The following is a 21,095-nucleotide window of genomic DNA, read 5'->3' on the forward strand; positions in this document are numbered from 1 at the left end:
TTCATTTTCACCCAACATAGGGAGAATAAAGGTGGCAGTTTTGCTCTACAGTTACCATGGCCCAGCCCTTACTGTTTCTTTTCAATTATTTGTTCAATACAGTTTTAGTAAGTGGCTACTCATGTGAAAATGTGTGCACCAAAAAAAATGTGTGCACCTCCAGAGGTACCAAAAAATGTTAAATGACATATAAACATAACTGCTTTTCTTGGCAGAACTTGCTAACTCTAAATCATTAGGAGAGGGAAGGTTTCATGCAGAGGTAGGATTTAAATGGAGCACTGAAAGAAAATAGTTTTATAACAAGAGATGGTAGAAGAGAGAGCACGGTAGCCCGAGCATACTGAGAACCTGTTAAGAAATCCCAAAAGACTTGAATATAGGGCATGTGAGGACATATCAAGTCAAATAAGAAGAGCAGGTGGATACCTTCGCGACAATCACAATGCCTAAAGTCTCACATCTCAGTCTCCCTAACCGGAAATTTCTCTTAAAGCCCTAGCACCATGGGATTATCCTAGATGGGGCCACCTTCACCTTATCATGAGCTCTATCCCCGAATATATTTGACCTCTTCCTACCTGTGAAGGCGACCGAGGCCGTGCTGGTGCAGGAGATGCAGGTGCTAATGTATGATTTGGACTTGCTGTTGGGCTCGGGAGTGGTGAAGGCTCCTCAGGTGGTGATGGCGTCTTTGCAATGCGGAGAGGACCCGAATCACTAGAAGAACACAGGAGATTAGGCAAGGGGCCTTCCGAAGAACAGTATTCATCTGATCAGGGGCTTTTCCATCTCAGAGAAATCCTGAAGCCTAACAGGTACTGTCTGTTCTCCTGCTCTCCACTTCCAGGTTAATTCTGGTTAATCGCAACAGTGATGGTGATAACTAGTACCATTTGTTTGCACTACATAGGCCTCATTCATATATTATCTCTTGTCTTCACAGTAGCCATGCTTTAATGTCCCCACTTTACAAGCAGTAATGTGGGGCATATAGAGTTTAAAAATAAAAACCCTAAAATCACCCAGCAATTTAGTGACTCTGAATTCAGGTCTTAGCAATGCAAGCCCTCTGTTCTTTCAAACAAGCTCTGCAAGAATCAGGTCCAAACATAAGCTTAATTGATTTTACTAGTTTCGCTTTCTATTTACAAGAGAATTTTGTCATGTCACAATCTATTAAAAAATCTACTCTGAAAATTGTAACATATTAAAAGGCAGCCTTAGGATAGTGTTAGTAAGGATTCTGTAGAAGTGCTTTCTAATAACATTTGGAAATAAACTCACTAATTATTTCTCTTTCTAGACCTTATAAATAACTACTCAACTCAGGCATCTTGAAATGTGCAACAAAATCAGATAAGATTCAGTTTCATTTACTAAGAACCCATCATGTTCCCGGCATGTGGCCAGACGCTCAGGAACAGCCCAAATGTGATGACTAAGAAGCACTTGGGACACATCCTACTCTCTAAGAATTTCTAAAGTCTACAGCTCAAAGAAACAGAGTCTGTACCCCAAAATAAAAGAGCATGTACACAGCAGCATGGTCTACATATTCTAAGGGCTGAGGGAACTGGGTCCTTTAGCGAGAACACAGACACGCCGCATGATTGGGGTCATATGTCAGCAATCATGGCCTCAGACGGAAACATAGCCCCAATCTAAGCTTAATAGAGATGCCACTGAGCTCACTCACCACCTCATTCTGCAGAGGAATGTCGAAAAAAATGAAAGGAACATTCATTAAGTGGTCATGGCCCCGCTTTTTCTTCACTGTATCTGATTTGGCAATATTAAAATTTTCAGATGAATTTGTCCCTTTCATTTCCAGGTAAGGGGCCAACCCTTAATTTTCTCATGCACTTCATTTTTAAAACACTCAAATGTCCTTCTGATATTCGTATTCCAATCCTTCCTTTGTGCCTAGCCCATACTGAAATAACCATACTAAAAGCAGTAACTCTGCCTCTCCTATGTATTCGTTCAGGCAATATCTTTCCCTTAGAAAGAGAAGATATACTGCAGCTCACATAGTATAGAAACCACAGCAGAACCTCTAAGTAGGGCTAATCCAAAGAGCAGGGAATAAGAAAATCAACCATCTCTAGAGGGATCCAAACATTAATATATGTAGAAGTTGGTTCATGTGTATGACTATGTGTGTTTTCATAAATGTATGAAAATAAGTGTTTGTATTAAAATGACAAATAAAGAATGTCAGGACTGTATATTACCTTGGGAACCATGTGGTTCAATAGTATCTTTTTTTTTTCCTATTGAATTAAAAAACTGAGACCTTCAACCAGAGAGGTTTTGAACTTACCCAAGGAAGGCAAAGCAAGTTAACTGCAAAATCAGAAAACCGAAAGTTGGGTCTTCTGACTCCCAGCTCACTAGCCTGCATTCTCTGAGTACATAAAGTCTGCGAAGAATGGAATAAAAAGGATTCCACAATCACCGGAGAAAGCTGGTGTGCAGCCAAATGCCGGCAAGGTAGACAGTTCACCTATGGATCGCTGGGGCTCCAGGGTATTTGACTGGCATACTCATAATGCAATGTGCAATAAAACAAAAACAGTACAGTGTTCGCCAGATCAAGAGTTGGGAGGTAAGAGGAAGATGAGATCTCACCTACTTCCTCTTTCCTTTCCCAAAATGGATTCATAAAAGATGTCAGCATCAATGATAAGAATCAGGACAAACTGTCATAAACTTTGGGAATTCCTTTCTTCTCCAGAGAAAATATTAAGTGCATAACAAGTTATATATTACAACAAACATATACATTATATATTAAAATTTCACATTGTTGCTATCAGGCCTCACTGAAAGCAGAGAGAGGCAGAGAGTCAATGCTGTTATGACAAGAAGAATCCTAGTTGGGTCACTGAAGGCCAGAAATAAATGTAAAAGCACTGAACTAAAATTCATGTCAGCTTCTAGTGTGAAAACGCTCCCATGAGACTTTTGTAGGATTAATAAAACAGTATAGGCTGGCCCAGAGATTGCAGAAATTTTAACAAGCAGTACATTACCGGAGCTCCAATGAGCAGGGGCCTACCTGGGCGCTCCTTGGATGGTGAAGGCCTTGTCGGCATGCTGGTCACCCAGTTTCGTCATTACTTCATACAGTTTGTGGCAAAGCTAAGGGGACAGAGGCCACTTGTCTATTAGTCACATGTCATCCTAGTGCCAATTCAGGTTATTCTCCCCAAGAAAGAAACTGCTTATTGAGAAACTGTAAATTTTATTATAGTTTGGATAGCCTCAGTATAACTGAAATTCTGTATATGGTTCAAATTTAAAATCTATGTCAAAACTGAAACAAACGAAACACAAGTAAACAAAAAAATACGTATTTATTAACCAGAGTACAGCGCAGAAAACAAAAGCTTATTGTTTACATTGACTCCACCCTTTTGAACAACAGCAACAAAAATCAATCAACAACAGAGTTGTTGATTACCTAAATATTCTGAGACCAATTTTTCATTAGCGTAAAATACCATTGGGAATTCCAACTTTATAAACTGCCTGGTAAAAGAAACAACACTGTAAAACTGTGGCAAAATCTTCAAAAGATACAAAGAACTATGTGATTACTATGAAAACCTGTAGAAATGTTACCAAGGGTAATAACGCACTACTAAAAGAAACATACAAAAGGGTGAATTCTTTGGATAATTCTATCCCATTTCATTTGCTTCCAAAATAAACCTTCCTTTACTTTAGATTCCACATGCAAAAATAATCATGACTCACCACCGCAATTTCCTTATGAAACTTGGCTTCAAGGCTGGAGACGTTTTTGAAAGTATTCACATAAAATCCAACTCGTCTGCCATGTGGAAATACAAAGAGGAAAGAAGAGAGAGGGAAAGACCAGTCAGCAAAAATAATTTTAATAGCAATGAAATGTATGAAAACCCAGGTTTCTTTTATACCATTTTGAATAACTTTGGACTACATAAAATACTGAACCCAAAGCAAGCCCAACATTTCCTCGTCTGTTAATGAACGAAACCAAATATCTTTTGGCATAGAGCATGACCTCTCCTAAAATCCAGTTACTGCCTTAAGACAGTGATTCTCAAACCTTAGTGTGCATGAGAACCACCTGAAGGGTGTGTTTCTGATCCAGTAGGTCTGAACATGGAGACTGAGAATTTGTATTGCTGGTGAGTTTCTAGGTGATAACTGACACTGCTGATTCAGAGACAATGCTTATGGAACCACCGCCCTGAGAACTTACTTATATTTTAGATAATGTTTCTTGCTTTTGAGATTTGAGAAGTTCATTATTAATTTTTATAAACTATAAATGGTCTAGTTATTATTAGGTGTTTGGGTTCTGAAATTTGTTTCATAGAGGGAAATAAAAAACACATAAATTATTTCTAATTGTTCATCAAAAATTAGAGCGTGTCATCACTGAGTAAATGAAAACATAAGCTGCCCATTCATAATAGCAACGAGATTAACTTCTTCTATGGCTTATCTTTGCTTACATCCCTAACATATTTGACTTAATCTTAATTTTCTATACTTACAATGATCATGTGACCCTGATTTCATATATTTTTCTTTTAATTGATTTTAAAAGATCATATACTTATTCATAAATACATGAGCATATACATATTCATATGCATACAAATACACAGGCATATAGACATCTATTCATTAATAAAGAAAATCCTCCACAGTGTGTTTGGGAAATGGTAAGCCCCTAGGAAGATCAGACCAGAGCCTGGGAGAGGAGAGCCTAGTGAGGAAGCAGATGGTTCTCTGGGGCAGAGGTCCTTGCCAGCCCATGAAGCACAGCATTTATTGGCAGGCAGTGGGCAACCCCTAGATGTGTTTGAGATAGGGCAAAGGAGAAGACTTGCACCTGTATTTGAGGAAGCTAATTAAGGCAGCAGCTTGACAGGTAAGGAGAGACCCTACAAGCTACCTGTACATTATGCAGGGGGAACCCACTTTCAGTGTTTGCACAGAAGTCTTCTGGGGCACTTTGAGTGGCAACTCATGACTCCTTCTCCAGGGCCCCAATCAACTGAGACAGTAATTCTTAACACCTTTCTTCTTCAATTACTCAACAAAGGACCTATCCAACTCTGGGTACATGCATAGTGGTAGGTGAACACGTCTCTAGGAACGTACAATCCAGTTAGAGAAGCACCCAGAGGGGCTGCTTGATGAATATATGCTCTATTTATACTTACAATGGAAATTTATGTGTGCGTGTGTGTGTGTGTGTGTGTGTGTAAGAGAAATAAGCAGTTTTATATATATTTGAAGCAAGCAGATTATAAAACCACATGGGAATGTTAAGTTACAACAAGAAGGCATACATGATTAAATATCAAAAGTGAGTGGATATGGGCAGAAACAGAGAAACTGAGAGGAGAGGAGAGAAATGGGCCCTGTGATAGCTGCAAACACCTGCTTAAGAGGACAAACTTGGGCTGCAGAAAGAAGGGTCCACTTTAAATAGAAGGTGGGTACAGATGGAAGAGGTGTGTAAGCTGAACTTCATTGGAGAGTATTATTTTATTTTTATTAATTTTTTCTATGGTAAACAAAACCCTAATGAATATCTATGATTAAGGTTTTGTACACAGCTTATTCATTTCCTTAGGACAGATTTCTTGACTTGAAGGTATTTGCTGGTAAAAGGAGTGAAGCAAATAAGCATTGATGTTCACTGTCAAACTGCTCCCACCAGACTGGGCCACTTATAGTCCCAATTACCTTATATACAAGGTAATTGAACATTACCTTACATACAACCTTTATAAATATAACAGCCAAAAGTTGGCATCTCACTGACTTTTAAGTTTGTGTTTCTTTAATTAAAGTTAACACTTTTGTTCATTTATTTACTGTTCATTTGTATTCCTTCTTTTGTGAATCACCTATTCAATTTTTTTGTTATTTCTTAGTATTGTTTTTCTTATCAATATGTAATGGCACTTCTATTAAACATATTTAACTTTGGATGCATTAGGCAAAAACAAAAAAGAAGTCCCATTCTTCTATACTTCAATTGTGTTTTCTGATATACAGCATATCTTAAGTTGTCAAATCAATTATTATCCTGAGAAAATGGTGTAATATCAGAAATATCTTATTTAGAATAACTAAACATCTACGTTTTTCCAATATTTTGTTTTTTAATTTAAAAATCAAATTAACTAGCATATATTTAATTAGGATAAAGTGTCCAACATTTTTGATACAACTGATAGTGATTTTCTCCAATTTATGAAGTCAGAGATCCTGCAAAGAGGGGAATGCCTTTAACTAGTTCATTATTACAGCCCCAGCACCTAGTACACAGTAGGCATGAATAAATGAATAAACTCCATAAACGAATAAACAAGCCAGTGAATGAAGAAACTTGGCACCCATTCCACTACAAGAGCACATTCTGATGTGACCCTAGCTTGTAAAAACCTAATGTAACCAGCAGTAGAATATATAGACACAGAGTACCAGAATACCAGGCTCTTGATTCTGATAGTATCTGCTTAAAAGTTTCATTTGGCAAGTTCTTTATAAACAAGGGACTCTGAGACATCACCATTTCCCCAAATGTGGCATCCTCAGGACCTTTCTGATTATCTGTCAAAGCCAACTTAATTTCTTTATTAAGATGTTTCTTTGTTATCAGAAATAAAGGAAAAATTAAGTTGAGCTTATCACAGCTACAGTTTGCAGGCCTGAGCACTTTCCCCTCTGCAATGCCCTAAGGAAATCTGTCTCCCTGGAGGGGAGTGTCAGTGCTTCCCCCAGACCCTCTTGCAGTGGAGGAGGCATCCCCTGCTGTCCTTCACTTACCATGGAGATGGAGTACGAGCAAGAGTTTTTCCCTAGCTCTCTTCTGATCCTCTAAGCTCACTCCATTCTGGGATTAATGGCACTCACATTCAACTTCTTCAAAGCTTAATATCAACCTCTCAGCAACACTTCTCAACCCCAACCACAGTCCACAATGGCATGCCTCATGGTTTCCCCTCTCTCCCTCACCAAATCCTAACACTAACACTGTAGATCTCGACAATCATATGACTATCCAGCCAAAACATGAGCCCTCTAACTAGTGACCCCAGCATCCTATTTATACACATTCTGCATTGGCCTCTGACATCTTGGATATTGCCATGACTCACAACTATTTCACCTCTGAAATGGGGCAGATCAGTGGCCCACCCACTAACCTAATTTCCTGGGCCATGAGCTTCTTCATTCATTCATTTCCATTCCACCTGCTTTTTTCAAAACCTCTGTGAGATCAATGCGCTTTTCTTCCAGGCCATTACCCTTGATCAGGCTGAACATCCTGCTTTATCAAGCTTGGGCCCTGTGGTGTACCCCTCAACACTCTCTGGCCAGTCCTATCAATACCCCTCCTCCTTGTCCTGATCCCCTGTTTGCCCCACATATCCTCAGTCCTAAATTATTCCACCTTTACTACAGCTATGCCATCTTCTCAAAATGACAAAAGTTGTTTTTAGAAAACTTGCCTTGCCCTCTAATTTCCCTATACCAGCTGCCACAATTCCTCAGGCCCATCATAGTTAGAATCCTCAAAATAACAGACACCATCACCTGTTGCTGCTTTCTCATCTCCACTGCCTATAATCAAGCTTCTGATCCCAACATCTACTGAAACCCCTCTGGACATTTACCAAAGGTGATGCCTCTTTTGTCCTCATCTGCTTGATCCCTCTATTGTAAATGATAGTCCTGGCACTCCTCATTTTTAAAATTCTCTCCATTCTTGCCTTTTTGAGATATCCCTCTGTCATGGCTCCTTCTACATCTCTGATTAATTTTTGGAAGGCTTTTCCACAGTTCCCTCTTCTTTTGCACATTCCATAAAATATTGGTGCTCTCAAAGGTTCTGCTTTGATCCTCATCTTGCCATTTGATCTATCTGACCATCTAATTCATCAATTCTCATGGCATCATTACCACCCATATGGTAATGACTCCCAAACCTTTCTTCAAGCTTTAGACTTAGCTTAATAGACATAACTTTTTGAATTTCCTAACGATTCTTCAACTCAACATATATAAGCCAGATTCAATCTTGCCAAAATTTCCTTTTCTTTATATATTGTCTATCTCTTTGAGAGACGACTTCCCTAAACATCCAAACTACAGTCTGAGTTACCCCATCTCATGTCACTCTCTACTAAACTATCCTTTTTAAAAAAAATTTTTTCTGCATTGAACTTATTGCCTGATATCTTATTTTTCATTTCTTTTAAAGGTAATTGCCTTTCCCTGTCCTTCAATACAAGCTCCAAGCAAACAGAAAGTTTCAGTACAGAATCTTTAGCATCTAACAGAGCTCTTCACACACAGTAGATGGTCAATAAATATTTGTTGAATGAATGATAAATGTATCTGATCCCTGTCTTTCTCCTGCTTCATCACCACAAGCCCCTCCCAAACACTATCACTCTGACCTTGAGTTACATCAGACCAATTAAAGTTCCATGAACCCAGATATCTGCTTCAACACACAGGCCTTTATTCATACTCTATGTCAGTCTGGCATATCCTTTTCACTAAATGGTGGCTTTAGTAATTTTACAAGATTTACCTCAAGAATTCTCTTTAGAGTCCTTCCTTCTTTCCATCTCTATCTATATAATCTATAAGCTCCTTTAAAACCTGCAATCATATTCTAGTATTTCCTTTTTTAAAATTGAACCTGCATCCTCCCCTAAGCAGTAGTTCATTTCTCTTTCATGTACTACTAATTTTTGAAGATCAGTTTAAATCCAAAATTTTCAAAGTTTTCTACACTTGGCAGTAATAGAGGAATAGAGAAACAAAAAAGATATAAGGCATACAAAGCAATTAGCAAAATAGTAGACAGAAAGCCTACATTATTGGTAATTATATAAAGGCAAATGGACTGAGCACAGCAATCAAAGGGCAGAGGCTGGCAGAATGGATAAAACACACACAGATGTGCACACACAAATGATCCAACTAAATACTGCCCACAAGAGACATGCTTTAGAGTCAAGATAGGTGGAAAGTTTAAAAATGGAAAAAAGAATATTTCATGAAAAGAGTAATGAAAAGAGAGCTTGAATGGCTATAGTAATATCAGACAAAATACTCAAAATTATTAGACACCAAGGACAGTTTATAAAGATAAAACAGTCAATCCATCAAGAAGATATACCAGTTATAAACATATATACACCTAACAACAGAGCCCTAAAATACATTAAGCAAAAGCTGACAGAAATGAAGACAGAAACAAGGCAGAAGATAGTAAGGAAATAGAAAACTTGAACAACATATAGTCGACCTGAACCTAACAGGCATATATAGAACATTCCACTCAACATTCTGAAGGATTATGAATACTTTCATGCATTAATAACGAATATATAATATGTTTATTACTCCATGCCCATAATATGCATTTCCTCAAAGGAGGCAAAGAAGATACAAAACACTAATTTCAATTTCAAGGTTGAGTAATATGGTTTGTTAACGAACATATGTATTTATAGAATAACTTGAAAAATTATGATTGAATGCAATCTCATTTTAGATAAAGAGAGGCCCTAGATAAAAGCAGCAGGATTTACAGGAAAACAAAACAAAACACCAAAGTGTTTTTAAATGCTACCTTTAGGATTTACAAGCTTAACAATCTTAGGCAAGGTATTTAATGAAAATGATCTTTAGCTTCTCATCTGTGAAATGGAGAGATCTGTAATTGTAATGATTAGAGGTTATGTATGTAAAGTATGTAAAATGACACCTAGCAAATACAAAGTATTACAAAAAATGATCTTTTGTATACAGGACAAAAAATGCACACAATTATTATGGTTGAGTAATCTGGATTTCATCAAGAAGTATGCTACATAAAAAGGAAGGCTTAAGTCAGGTTTTGATCAAAAGGCAGGATCTGGATTGAAAAACTAGTTTTGACTGATGTTATTTTCTAAGTGCCAGAGTGAGACATTAGATTGATTTCAAAAGCATTGAAACATTTATACTGTGTATGACCAGAAAAGGGGAAAGGCTTCTTTCCAAAATTATCCCTCAGATATTCCCTTTGTTTTTAAGTCCCTACAAAGTCTTTCATGCTACAAGACACTCCAACAATTACTTTACTTTGAATAACCAAATATAATTTAGGAAGGGCACAAAAGACTGAAATAACATCAATGCTAGTTTTGGATGTAGTAGAGCTCACTAGAAAAATCTTAGTTATATACCCAATACATATTAAGGCAAATAATAAATATCTGTCTCTTGAAAATTCTGGCAATTTTCCCAAAGTTTCATAATTGGCACTGGCAATTTCCCATGGTATTATCTCATAATTGAAAGCCTTGAACACTGTGGTATCCAAGTCTTTTTGAAGATCAGTGTAAAAAGCAATTAGGCAATTACATTAGAAATCATAAAAAATTCCTTTACAGGGGAAATAAAAAGAATAACTGTCTTAATTGTATGTAAATGGCAACTTAGGTTTGGAACTAAATATCTGTTGAAGATGAAGATAAGCTCTGGAGAACTACTAGTTGAGGTGATGAGTATCTTAAGTGAGGACAAAAACACTGATGCTACAGATACATGTAAAGACTTTGAATAAAAGTATTCCATGAAATGTCAAAGCAAAAAAGTAATATCTGTATTTTTTTAAAAGCCATAGCATCATATAATTTTTGATTTTAAATAAATGCGAATAACTAAATAAATTCAAATTATAAATAGATATTTGTTTTATCTCTATCCCTAAAAGTTGTATACATTCAGGTTGTTTAAATCCTCTCTGGGGGAGAGAAGAGGTCTTCTTTAGGCACATACAGTGAGGTCCTAAGCAGGCCACAGAGATGTCAAGGTGGAGCTTCTGAAAGAAAAGGTGTACAGGAAGAGGTCAAAGAAAGAAATGTAAAGGCAAGACTACTATCATAATCCACAACAGGATGACGAGGGTTCGGTGTGGACAGTGGGACAAGAGAAAGGGAGAGCGATCCAGAGGCCCACACCAAAAAATGATAGATTGTTTATTTTGATGGCTCTTTCGTTTCCTGTAGGTAACAATTCCAAAGCTTTGAAGCTTGGGAGCCCAGAGATAATGGCACACACACAAAAAAAGAAAGAAATGCAGATGTAGAGAGGATGAGTAAATTCAGATGAACAATGACATAATTTCGCATGTTGGACTTTGGGTGATGGCCGGACATTGAGGTAGAAACTAGCCAAAATTTCATACAGATATTTCAGTAGTTCAGCGAGAAACACTGCGTACCTTTTATTGGCAAAATTTAAAAACACTAGAGATGAACTCAAAAATGGGCAAACTCTAGTATAGACCCTCAAAATGCTTACAATTTTGGCGGGTAAATAGAAGCTCTAGAATTTGTATATAGGAAGCCTTTCGAGGCAAACCCATCTAGTTGGAAGTTAGAAATAGAGGACCTGATTTAAAATAACGTGGCATTATTTTAAGTACAATTCTGGCTAATTTGGGGTAGGAACATGAGGATGCTGACAGAGACTGAGGATCATAAGGTACTATTTCATCCAACAACTTCTTTGTTCTACCACTGAGTAGGAAAAACAGGACAACTATTTAAAAATGCACTTAATTCCACGAGAAATGCAGAGTAATGTGTAAATAAGAGTATCTGGTGCTCAAAATACGAATACACTTCAGATTTAAAAGTCAGGGCTGAAAGTAGAGGCTTACCATCTAAGCTAGACGACTAGATGAGCTCTTGGAATAAAGGAAGTTCCTCCAAGAACTGAAAGGACATTATTGTAAGTTTCAACATGAGGGACAGTCTTCCTAATGCCTCTAATTGAGATTTAGGGCTCCACTTGAGAAACTGATTGAGGTCTAAAATTGTGTCATCCTGTACAGCAGCTACTAGCCACAAGTGGTTATTTACATATAAATAAATTAAAACAAAATAAATTAAGTTTAAAATTTAGTTCCTCCATTTTAATCCTAGCCATATTCCAAGTGATCAACAGCCACTAGTGACAAGTAGCTACCATACTGGAAAGTACAGATAAAGAACACTTCCACTGGACAGTGTTGAAGTATCACAGCAAAAATAAAGACAAGATAAGGAATATTCACTGACCTTGAATTTCTAAAAGGAACATGTGCAACCTGTAAAGAAATATTTATACCTTGACCATAATGATGGTAACTCTTCTTGTAAATCAACATTAAACTCTTCAAACACTTTCTGTGCTTTCTGAAATTCTTCTTCTGCCTAGGAATGAAACATAACATGTGCTTACACTAAGAAAGATCATTTCGATCATTTCTATACACAACAGCATCATTTAATATAAAAGAAGAATAGTTTTATGGCATCTTGGAAACATTTTGAGAAGGAGAGTATTTGGTTAAAAGCATATCCGTGTTTTTCAATTAAACAGGAAACACTAAGAATCTCTAAAACTGGAAACTGGATTGATTACAATGGTTGCTCTTGCAGTTTCTGGCTGAATCATTTATTCTACAAAAATGTGTTAGCTGCCTGCCATGTAGACAGCTCTGCTATGGATACTGAACATGAATGCATCCCCAGAAAATTCCCAGTCTAGTGGAAACTCTAAATAATTACATTACAGGATGTATTTACAAAAGGTACTTACAATGTGTTATCGAGCATGCTATGTGGAAGGTGGTGCTGAATCCTAAAGAATCAGAAAATGTTTGCTAAAGGAGGGGGTAGGAAAGACATTACAATACATAAAGGTGGAATGGCCTTGAAATGGAATTCTAGCTTACCATGTGAACTTGTCAGACTGCTTTACTACTGTGTACCTCACAGGTTGTTTTGAGTATTAAGGAAAGTTAATGTAGATGAAGTGTTGAACAGGGTGCCTGGTATCTAGGAGGCCTCTCATGAAGGTCATTTATTATTGTGAACTGCTCAGAAGCTGTGTGTAGCTCTGGCTCATGGTATGTTTATGGAAGAAGGCGAGGAGGGGAAAGGAGACTTGAAAGCTGATCAGGATGGACAGGTGAGTTACAGCGAAATTATGAGGGTCTTCTATGCTGTACTAAGAAATTTAGCATTTTTCGTAGAGGTAATAGAAACCATTAAAATATTTAAGCAGTGAGAAACATATTTTGATGTAGAAAGACCATTTAGACAGCTGTGTGTAGGCACATAGGAAAAGGCAAAACTGGAAGAAGAGGGTGTACTTAGGAGGTGACTTCAGTTAGTTGGCATCTGTAACTTGTTGATATACATGGTGAAAGCTACTATAAAAACTTTTCTAACAGAAAATTAGTTTTATGCAAATCCACACATCTGTACTCTCAGACAATCAAAAGTCACCTCTGAGAATTTTCAGCTTGGTGTCCCATCTGCATCTGCATTTCAGCACTGAGTGTGGACCACAAGTACCTAAGGAAGTGCGGACACACTACTTTCTTTGATCCTGCAACATTGTAGGTCAAAGTTCATTCTGATCAAAATGTGTGAGTCAGTGTCCCCCATATGAACTGTACAATATAATGAAAAGCCTTATTTCCATTAAAAATAACAAAAAGCACTATGTTTCAGTTTAAATTCTGTTCAGTTTCCAATCTCCTTTTACAGAGGAAACACTTAATTTTAAAAAGCAAAGCTGCAACAGGTCATAAAATATGGAGAGTGGTATTGACCATGGGCTCAATCCCTACCTTAGAGATTCGACTCTCATCCTTCCTCTTGGAGCTCTGCAGAGCTTCCAGATGGTGGCGGGCACTGTCGTAGTCCACCAGCTTCCTGCTGCGCTTGGCGATGCGATTCTGTCAACAGGAAATGCACTCACTAAGAAAGAAGCATGGACATAGAGTCTCCCTTTGACAGCCAGGTGCCAAAATGCTTTCCTTGTCCAGAGCTGCTGAGGATCTTGACTGGAGATCAAGAAGAGCTGGAGTTTCACTAGCTAAGTGACCCCTGAAAATCAGATGAACGCTTCCAATCCTTTGTGTGGAAGCCATTAGATAAATATATTCCCTTTTGATAATAAATTAGGATAATCATGAGCAGCTGAGGGCAGTTTGCAGTCAATGACCAGAAAAAAATCCAGAATTGGTCAGGGAGAGAAGTCAAAACTATACTCTTCATTATTCTCTAGTCTAAATCTTTAAATGTTGTATTCCGAAGATAGTGGAAAACTATGTTAGATTTGGTTTTATAATTCTAATAACACTTGCACCAACAGCAGTTCTATAAAAACAGATTTACTTCCTAAGAAATCTCTTTTCCTACAAGTGATTCTCAATACTTTGTTCATTAAATCCCTTAGACTAATGTGTCATTTGGAATAACTGGTGGCCACAGACACAGGGCCAAAGGCACAGATTGTGCTAATGGGCAAGCCCTTTCCCATGGGTCAACATTGGAAGCCATGAGAAAGTCTGAAAACAAGACATTCCCTTGAAGTGTGGATGCAAATGAGGTGACATATGGCTGCTAGGGGATAGGCATAAAGCCCTGCTCATTTCTATGGAACATTTCCACTTAACAACAACAACAACAACAATAAAACGCTTTAAGCTGCTTGAGAAGGGGGCACCAAAACCTTCTACCCACAGGTACAAGCAAAGATCTACTGCTTCTAGGGGACCAGTCAAAGCAAAACCAATGTGGCTCCAGTAGAGATGGAGAGCCTTCTGACCTCTAGATTTTAGGCAAAAATAATTGTTGTAGGCAAAAGGGTAAAAGAAAAAGTCTCAAGGGGCATAAAAGCTTCCTAGGCCCAAGACCTGACTCCTTGGGCCTAGGAAGGAGTGGACTGTTCCAACTTGGGCAGGGAAGGAAACTTGCTCAAATCCAACCACAGATATGAGGCTGACTTTGCCTAAAACAAGGCCGGGAAAGGATGTAAAACAAAAAAATAAAACAAAGCAAAACAAAAAACCCAAAAGCCCTAACTCCACTAGAAGCTGTAACACTAAAAATCAAGCAATAGTGGCCTACCACTGGAGGAGGACAGTGCAAGGAGAGAGACCCCTTCTGCAATATAGGCATACAAAGACAACTAAAATCTAATAAGCAGCAGCCACACTGAGAAAAACCCTCCAGGACCTAAGGGCCCCAAAATCAGGCTTCAGCCTAAGAATTTGAAAATATTACGATGTTAAAATATAAGTACAAGGCATTAGCAGTCTAATTCTGGAGGAATTTGAAAGCTGTGGTGCACTGAAGTAACAATAGCAAAAATAAAGCACCAATCCAGCTCAGGTCCTGATTAATTGATTCCAACTGTCATATTAACGGCCTGATAAAAAGGCTGGCCAATTTTCAGACATAAATATGATTTCAGTACCCACTATCCCATACATGATGTCTGGCATTCAATTAAAAATTACAAAATACACAAAAACAAACAAACAAAAAAAAACAACCCATGAGAAAAGATAAAGCAAACAACAGAGACAGACTCAGACATGACCCAGATGTTGGAAGTAACAAACAGGAATTTTAAAATGAGTATGACTAATATGTTAAAGTATCTAGTTTGAAAAAGTCAACAACAAAGATAATCAGATGGGGAATTTCAGAAGAGATATAGAAACTTTAATGGTCAAATAGAAATCAAATTGAAACACTAGAAATTTTAAAAGTGTTATCAGAGAGGAAAAATTGATTCAGTGGGCCCATCACTAAACTTGAAAAAGCTGTGGAAATAAATAGTGTACTTGAAGAAAGGTCACAATAAATTATTTCCATTAAAACACAAAAAGGAAAGAATTGAAGAAAAAAAGAGAGATAATTGAGCATCTAAGACCTACAGTGCAATATAAAATGGTCTAACACAATATAATTGAAGTCTCAAAAAGAGATGAGAGAATAAGAAGCAATATTTCAAGAGATAATGGCGGAAAATTTTTTTAAATAATGAAGACATCCAAGTATAGATCCAAGAAACTCAGGGAATCCTAAAAAGTAAAAATACCAAACAATACACATCTAAATACATCATAGTCAAACTGCTTAACATCAAGAATAAAAGAAAAACATAAAATAAAAAGGTAAAAATTACAGGTTGCTAATCTTCAGAAACCATGCAAGCCAGAACACATTGGATGATATATTTACAGTACTAAAAAATAAAAGTTAAAAGAAATCTGCCAACTCAGAATTCTACACCCAGTGAAAATATCTTACAAAAGTGTATGATGACCCCAAAAAACTAATTACTCAAGGAAAAGTTGTAAAGAGCTCTTCATCTTTCTGACGTTGAATAAACTGAGAAGACCAGCCAACATAATCTGTCATAATTTTATTTTAATCTTTCTGTGTTTCGATAAATGTAATTCTGAATGTGCTTGTATTTTGAAATTACACACTCCTAGACAGTGCAGCCAATTTCTAAATACAGTACAATAACTAAGATCTTCCAATTTTATTAATGATACTAAACTTTTGCTCCTGAAACTCAAAAAACTTCCAGATGTTTGCTTCTCTAGTCAGTCACACAGCCTTTATTTGCTTAGCTAAGTCACACTATGAACATATATCATACGAATAATTTGAACAAGTTGTAAGCTGCTTTGGAATTTTCAGGTACGAGGATACAATTTTTCCGTAACCTTGTCTGATTAAGTATTGTTTTTAAGGAGATTAAATTACCATGCAATAAAGGTGATGGTAGCAAGGGGGAAGAATAGGAAGTCCTGGACTCTCCTTCCCCACAAACATACAGATTTAACACCAACACATGAATCAATTTTTTGTTTGTGAGACACCAGAAACTAGTTGAATGGCTCCTGAACCCTTGGCAAGTGCAAATCCAGCCACATTGAAACAAGCAGGAAAAGGGGAGATACTTTCTTGCTATCCCTAGCACAGTGCCATATAATCAAGAGGGAACCTCCAGCTCCCTGCTTCTCAGTGAAGAGTGAATAAGTAGGACTGAACATCTAGAATCCCAACTTTTCTGACTTCTACCCAAGGGAGTGTCTTCTACTTGCCTGTCTTGGATAGCTGACAGGTCCAGCATACACTAGTCCCTGGGTCTACAGAGAATAAACAGAGGTTTGAACATGCATGCAGGCACTTGCCATAGCTCCTCTCCCTGGCTCAGTATAGAGCAAGCAGAAGGAAATAAGCAAACAAATAAAAACACACTTCTAGGTAGTATGGCCTACTATACAACTAGTTGCCACGGCCCCTCCCCTCAGTAAAAAACACTGAGGTCCCTGCTTCTATCTATGGAGGGAAAGAGTTAAACAAGCATCCAATGATATAACTTTTGTGGGCTTCCCAAGAAAATGGCTTCCTGCCGGGCGCGGTGGCTCAAGCCTGTAATCCCAGCACTTTGGGAGGCCGAGACGGGCGGATCACGAGGTCAGGAGATTGAGACCATCCTGGCTAACACGGTGAAACCCCGTCTCTACTAAAAAATGCAAAAAACTAGCAGGGCGAGGTGGCCGGCGCCTGTAGTCCCAGCTACTCGGGAGGCTGAGGCAGGAGAATGGCGTGAACCCGGGAGGCGGAGCTTGCAGTGAGCTGAGATCTGGCCACTGCACTCCAGCCTGGGCGACGGAGCGAGACTCTGTCTCAAAAAAAAAAACAGAAAGAAAGAAAATGGCTTCCAAAGAAAATGAATCTTGCTTGTCTCAGAGCACTGAAATGACCCAGGATTCTCTAGATGCCTAGGGGTTGCTAAGAACAAAGAAAGCAATCAGAATAGTCAAAAGTTTGAGAGGCTTCTAAAATCTATGACTGGGATGATTGGTGAAGGTCTTCTCCTATATGGAGATAGTCCACAAAGATTAAAAGAGGTGGCTGTTTTGTCTAATGTGAATATACCAACATAGAGAACCAAGGTAAATTTAAAAACAGGGAAATATGTATCAAACAAAGAAACAAAATAAATTTACAAATATCAACCCTAATGAAATGGAGATATATGATGTGCCTGACAGAGAATTCAAAGTAACTGTCACTCAGATCAGGATAATAATGTATACACAAAGTGAGAAATTAAACAAAGCAATATAGAAAATATCAAACAGAAATGACAGAACTGCAAAATACAGTAAGTGAACTGAAAAATTCACTGGGGGAGGGGAGTTCAAGAGAATATTAGATCAAGCAGAAAAGAGGATCAATAAACTCAGGTCATTAAGAATCATTTGGTCAGAGGAACAAAAAGAAAAACAAATGAAAAATAGTGAAAAAAGCTTAAGGGATTTATGGGACACCATTACATGGACCAACTTATGCACTATGGGAATCCCAGAAGGAGAAAAAAAAAATAATCATAAAGCTATTGAAATAAATAATGACTGAAAACTTCCCAAGACTGGGAAAGAAAATGTTCATTCAAATTCAGGAAGCCCAAAAACTCCAAATGAAATGAACCCCTAAAAGTCTACACAGAGACACATTATTTCAATTGTCAATTACCACTATGGAATTTCAAAACAACAAGAAAAAAGTGACTTGCTCATATACAAGGGAATCTCTGTAATACTATTAATGGACTTTTAGCAGAAGCAGGCAAGAAGGGAGTCAGATGACATATTTAAAGTGATGAAAGAAAGAAAAAATTGTGAAACAAGAGTACTTGTTTCTTGTATTCTTAAAGAAGAGACAAAGACATAGCTAGACAAGCCAAAGCTGAAGGAGGTCATCAATATTAGGCCTACCTTGTAAAGAATGGGAAACAGATTTCTTTAACATGAAATTAAAGGACACTAAACAGCAAACAATAGCATAAGAAAGTATAATATTTGTTGGTAAATGTAAATATATAGACAAATACAGAATACTGTATTACCGTAACAGTGATGGGTGAATCACTTTCAATTCTAGTATAAAAGTCAAAAAGACAAAAATGCTAAGCATAACTATAACTAAAAAACATATTTATGAAAACACAATATAAATATATGCAAATTTTGACAATATAAAGTATACATGTAGTGAAAATAAATGTGTAGAGTTTTTAGGGGTGATTGATGTTAACTTAGTTCTTAGCTTAAAATAGACTGTGATAATTATAAAATATTTTATCTAAATTCTATCATAACCACAAAAATACATATGGAAGGTACATAAAAGTAAAAGAGAAAAAAATCAAAGCATATCAATACAAAGAAACAACAAAATACAAAAGAAATTAACAAGAGAGGAAAAGAGGAACAAATAATAAGAGAAACAGAAAACAATGAACAAATTTGTAACAGTAAATGCTTTCCTACTAATAATTACTTCAAATGTAAGTTGATTAAATTCCCAGTCAAAAGACATAGAGTGGCTAAATGAATTTAAATTTTAAAAAAGATCCAACTATTTGTTGTCTACAAGAGACTCACTTTAGATTACAGGACACACATAGGCTGAAAGTAAAGAGATGGAAAAAGATATTCCAGGCAAATGGTAACCAGAAAAGACTAGGGATGGTTGTCCTTACCAGACAAAATAAACCTTAATTCCAAAACTGTCACAAGAGAAACAGAAGGCCATGTAATGATAAAAAGGTCAATCCCTCAGGAAGATATAGCAATTATAAATATAAAGCACCTATATATATAAAACAAACATTGACAAACTGAAGAAAGAAACAGATAGCAATATGATAATAATACAAAACCTTAATACACCACTTTCAATTACAGATAGAACCACAATTTCTATTACAATTTCAATTATAGACAGAATATCAAGAAAGAAACAGTAGACCTGAACAACACTATAGATCAAATGGACCTAACAGACATATACAGAATATTCAAAACAACAGCAGCAGAATACACATACTCTTAAGTTGCACATGGAAGATGCTTCAGTATGGAAAGTATGTTTGGTCACAAAACAAGTCTTAACAAATTTAGTAAGACTGAAATCATACCAGGTATCTTTTCCAAACACAATAAGATAAAACTAGAAATCAATAGCAGAAAGAAAACTGAAAAACTCACAAATGTTTGGAACTTAAACAACACAATTTTGAACAACCAATGGGTCCAAAAAGCTATCAAAATGGATATTAAAAAGTATCTCAGCACAAATGAAAACAAAAACAAGTAGTGGCAAAAGCAGTACTAAGTGGAAAGTTTTAGTGATAAATGCATACATTAAAAGGAAAGATTTCAAATAAACAACCTAACTCTACATATCAAGGAACTAGAAAAAGGACAAATGAAACTCCAAATTGTCAAAAGAAAAGGAAAGATAAAGATTAGAGTGGAAATAAATGAAATAAAGATTAGAAAAACAATAGGAAAAATCAAGGTAACTACAAGTTGTTTTTTTTGAGCAGATAAACAAATTTGACAAACTTTTATCGAAATTAAATAAGATAGAAGACTCAAATAAATATAATCAGAAATGAAAGGTGATACATTACAACTGATGCCATAGAAATAAAAAGGTTAAGAGACTAATATGAACAGTATATACTGGCAAACTGAATAATATAGGTGAGACAGATAAATTACTAGATACATACAACCTACAAAGACTGAATCATGAATAAATGGAAGGCTTGAACACATCTTTAAGTAGTAAGGAGATATAATAGGCAACCAAATACCTCCCAACAACAACAAAACCAAGACCAGATGGCTTCATTGGCAAATTCTACCAAATATTTAAAAAAGAATTAATGCCAATCATTCTCAAGCTCTTCCAAAAAGATCGCAAGGAAGAGAACACTTCAAAACTCATTGTTTGAGGCCCTGATATCAAAGTCAGACAAAGACACCACAAGAAAAGAAAACTACAGACCAATATCATGATTAACACAGATGCAAAAAAGCACTACAAAATACTAGCAAACTGAATTCAACAGCAGATCAAAAGGATCATACATCATGACCAAGTAGGATTCATTCCTGGGATGCAAGAACAGTTTAACATATGAAAATCAATTAATGTGATACACCACATCAATACAATGAAAGATAAGAATTGCATAATCCTTTCAATAGATGTAGAAAATGCATTTGATAAAATTCATTACCCTCTCATGATAAAATGCTCAGCAAACTAGAAATGAAGGGAAATTACCCCAACATATCAAAGGCCATACATGAAAAACTTACAGTTAGCATCATGTTCAAT

The 21,095-nt window shown here is 36.7% G+C and overlaps 1 protein-coding gene across 2 annotated transcripts in view; it reads right to left on the reverse strand.

Annotated features, from left to right (window-relative positions):
- The window catches only part of AMPH (amphiphysin), a 252,548-nt gene that overhangs the window by 84,214 nt on the left and 147,239 nt on the right, over window positions 1–21,095 (reverse strand). For both annotated transcript variants that reach the window (XM_023226433.1, XM_023226431.1), the window contains exons 6-10: window positions 13,712–13,819; window positions 12,199–12,284; window positions 3,766–3,841; window positions 3,065–3,147; window positions 582–720 (exon numbers count right to left, since the gene is read on the reverse strand). In XM_023226433.1, the coding sequence (XP_023082201.1) occupies window positions 582–720; window positions 3,065–3,147; window positions 3,766–3,841; window positions 12,199–12,284; window positions 13,712–13,819 (492 nt within the window). The remainder of the gene's footprint in view (window positions 1–581; window positions 721–3,064; window positions 3,148–3,765; window positions 3,842–12,198; window positions 12,285–13,711; window positions 13,820–21,095) is intronic.

This window comes from Piliocolobus tephrosceles, chromosome 8 (genome assembly GCF_002776525.5).
Source record: "Piliocolobus tephrosceles isolate RC106 chromosome 8, ASM277652v3, whole genome shotgun sequence".
Classification (NCBI taxonomy): Eukaryota; Metazoa; Chordata; class Mammalia; order Primates; family Cercopithecidae; genus Piliocolobus; species Piliocolobus tephrosceles.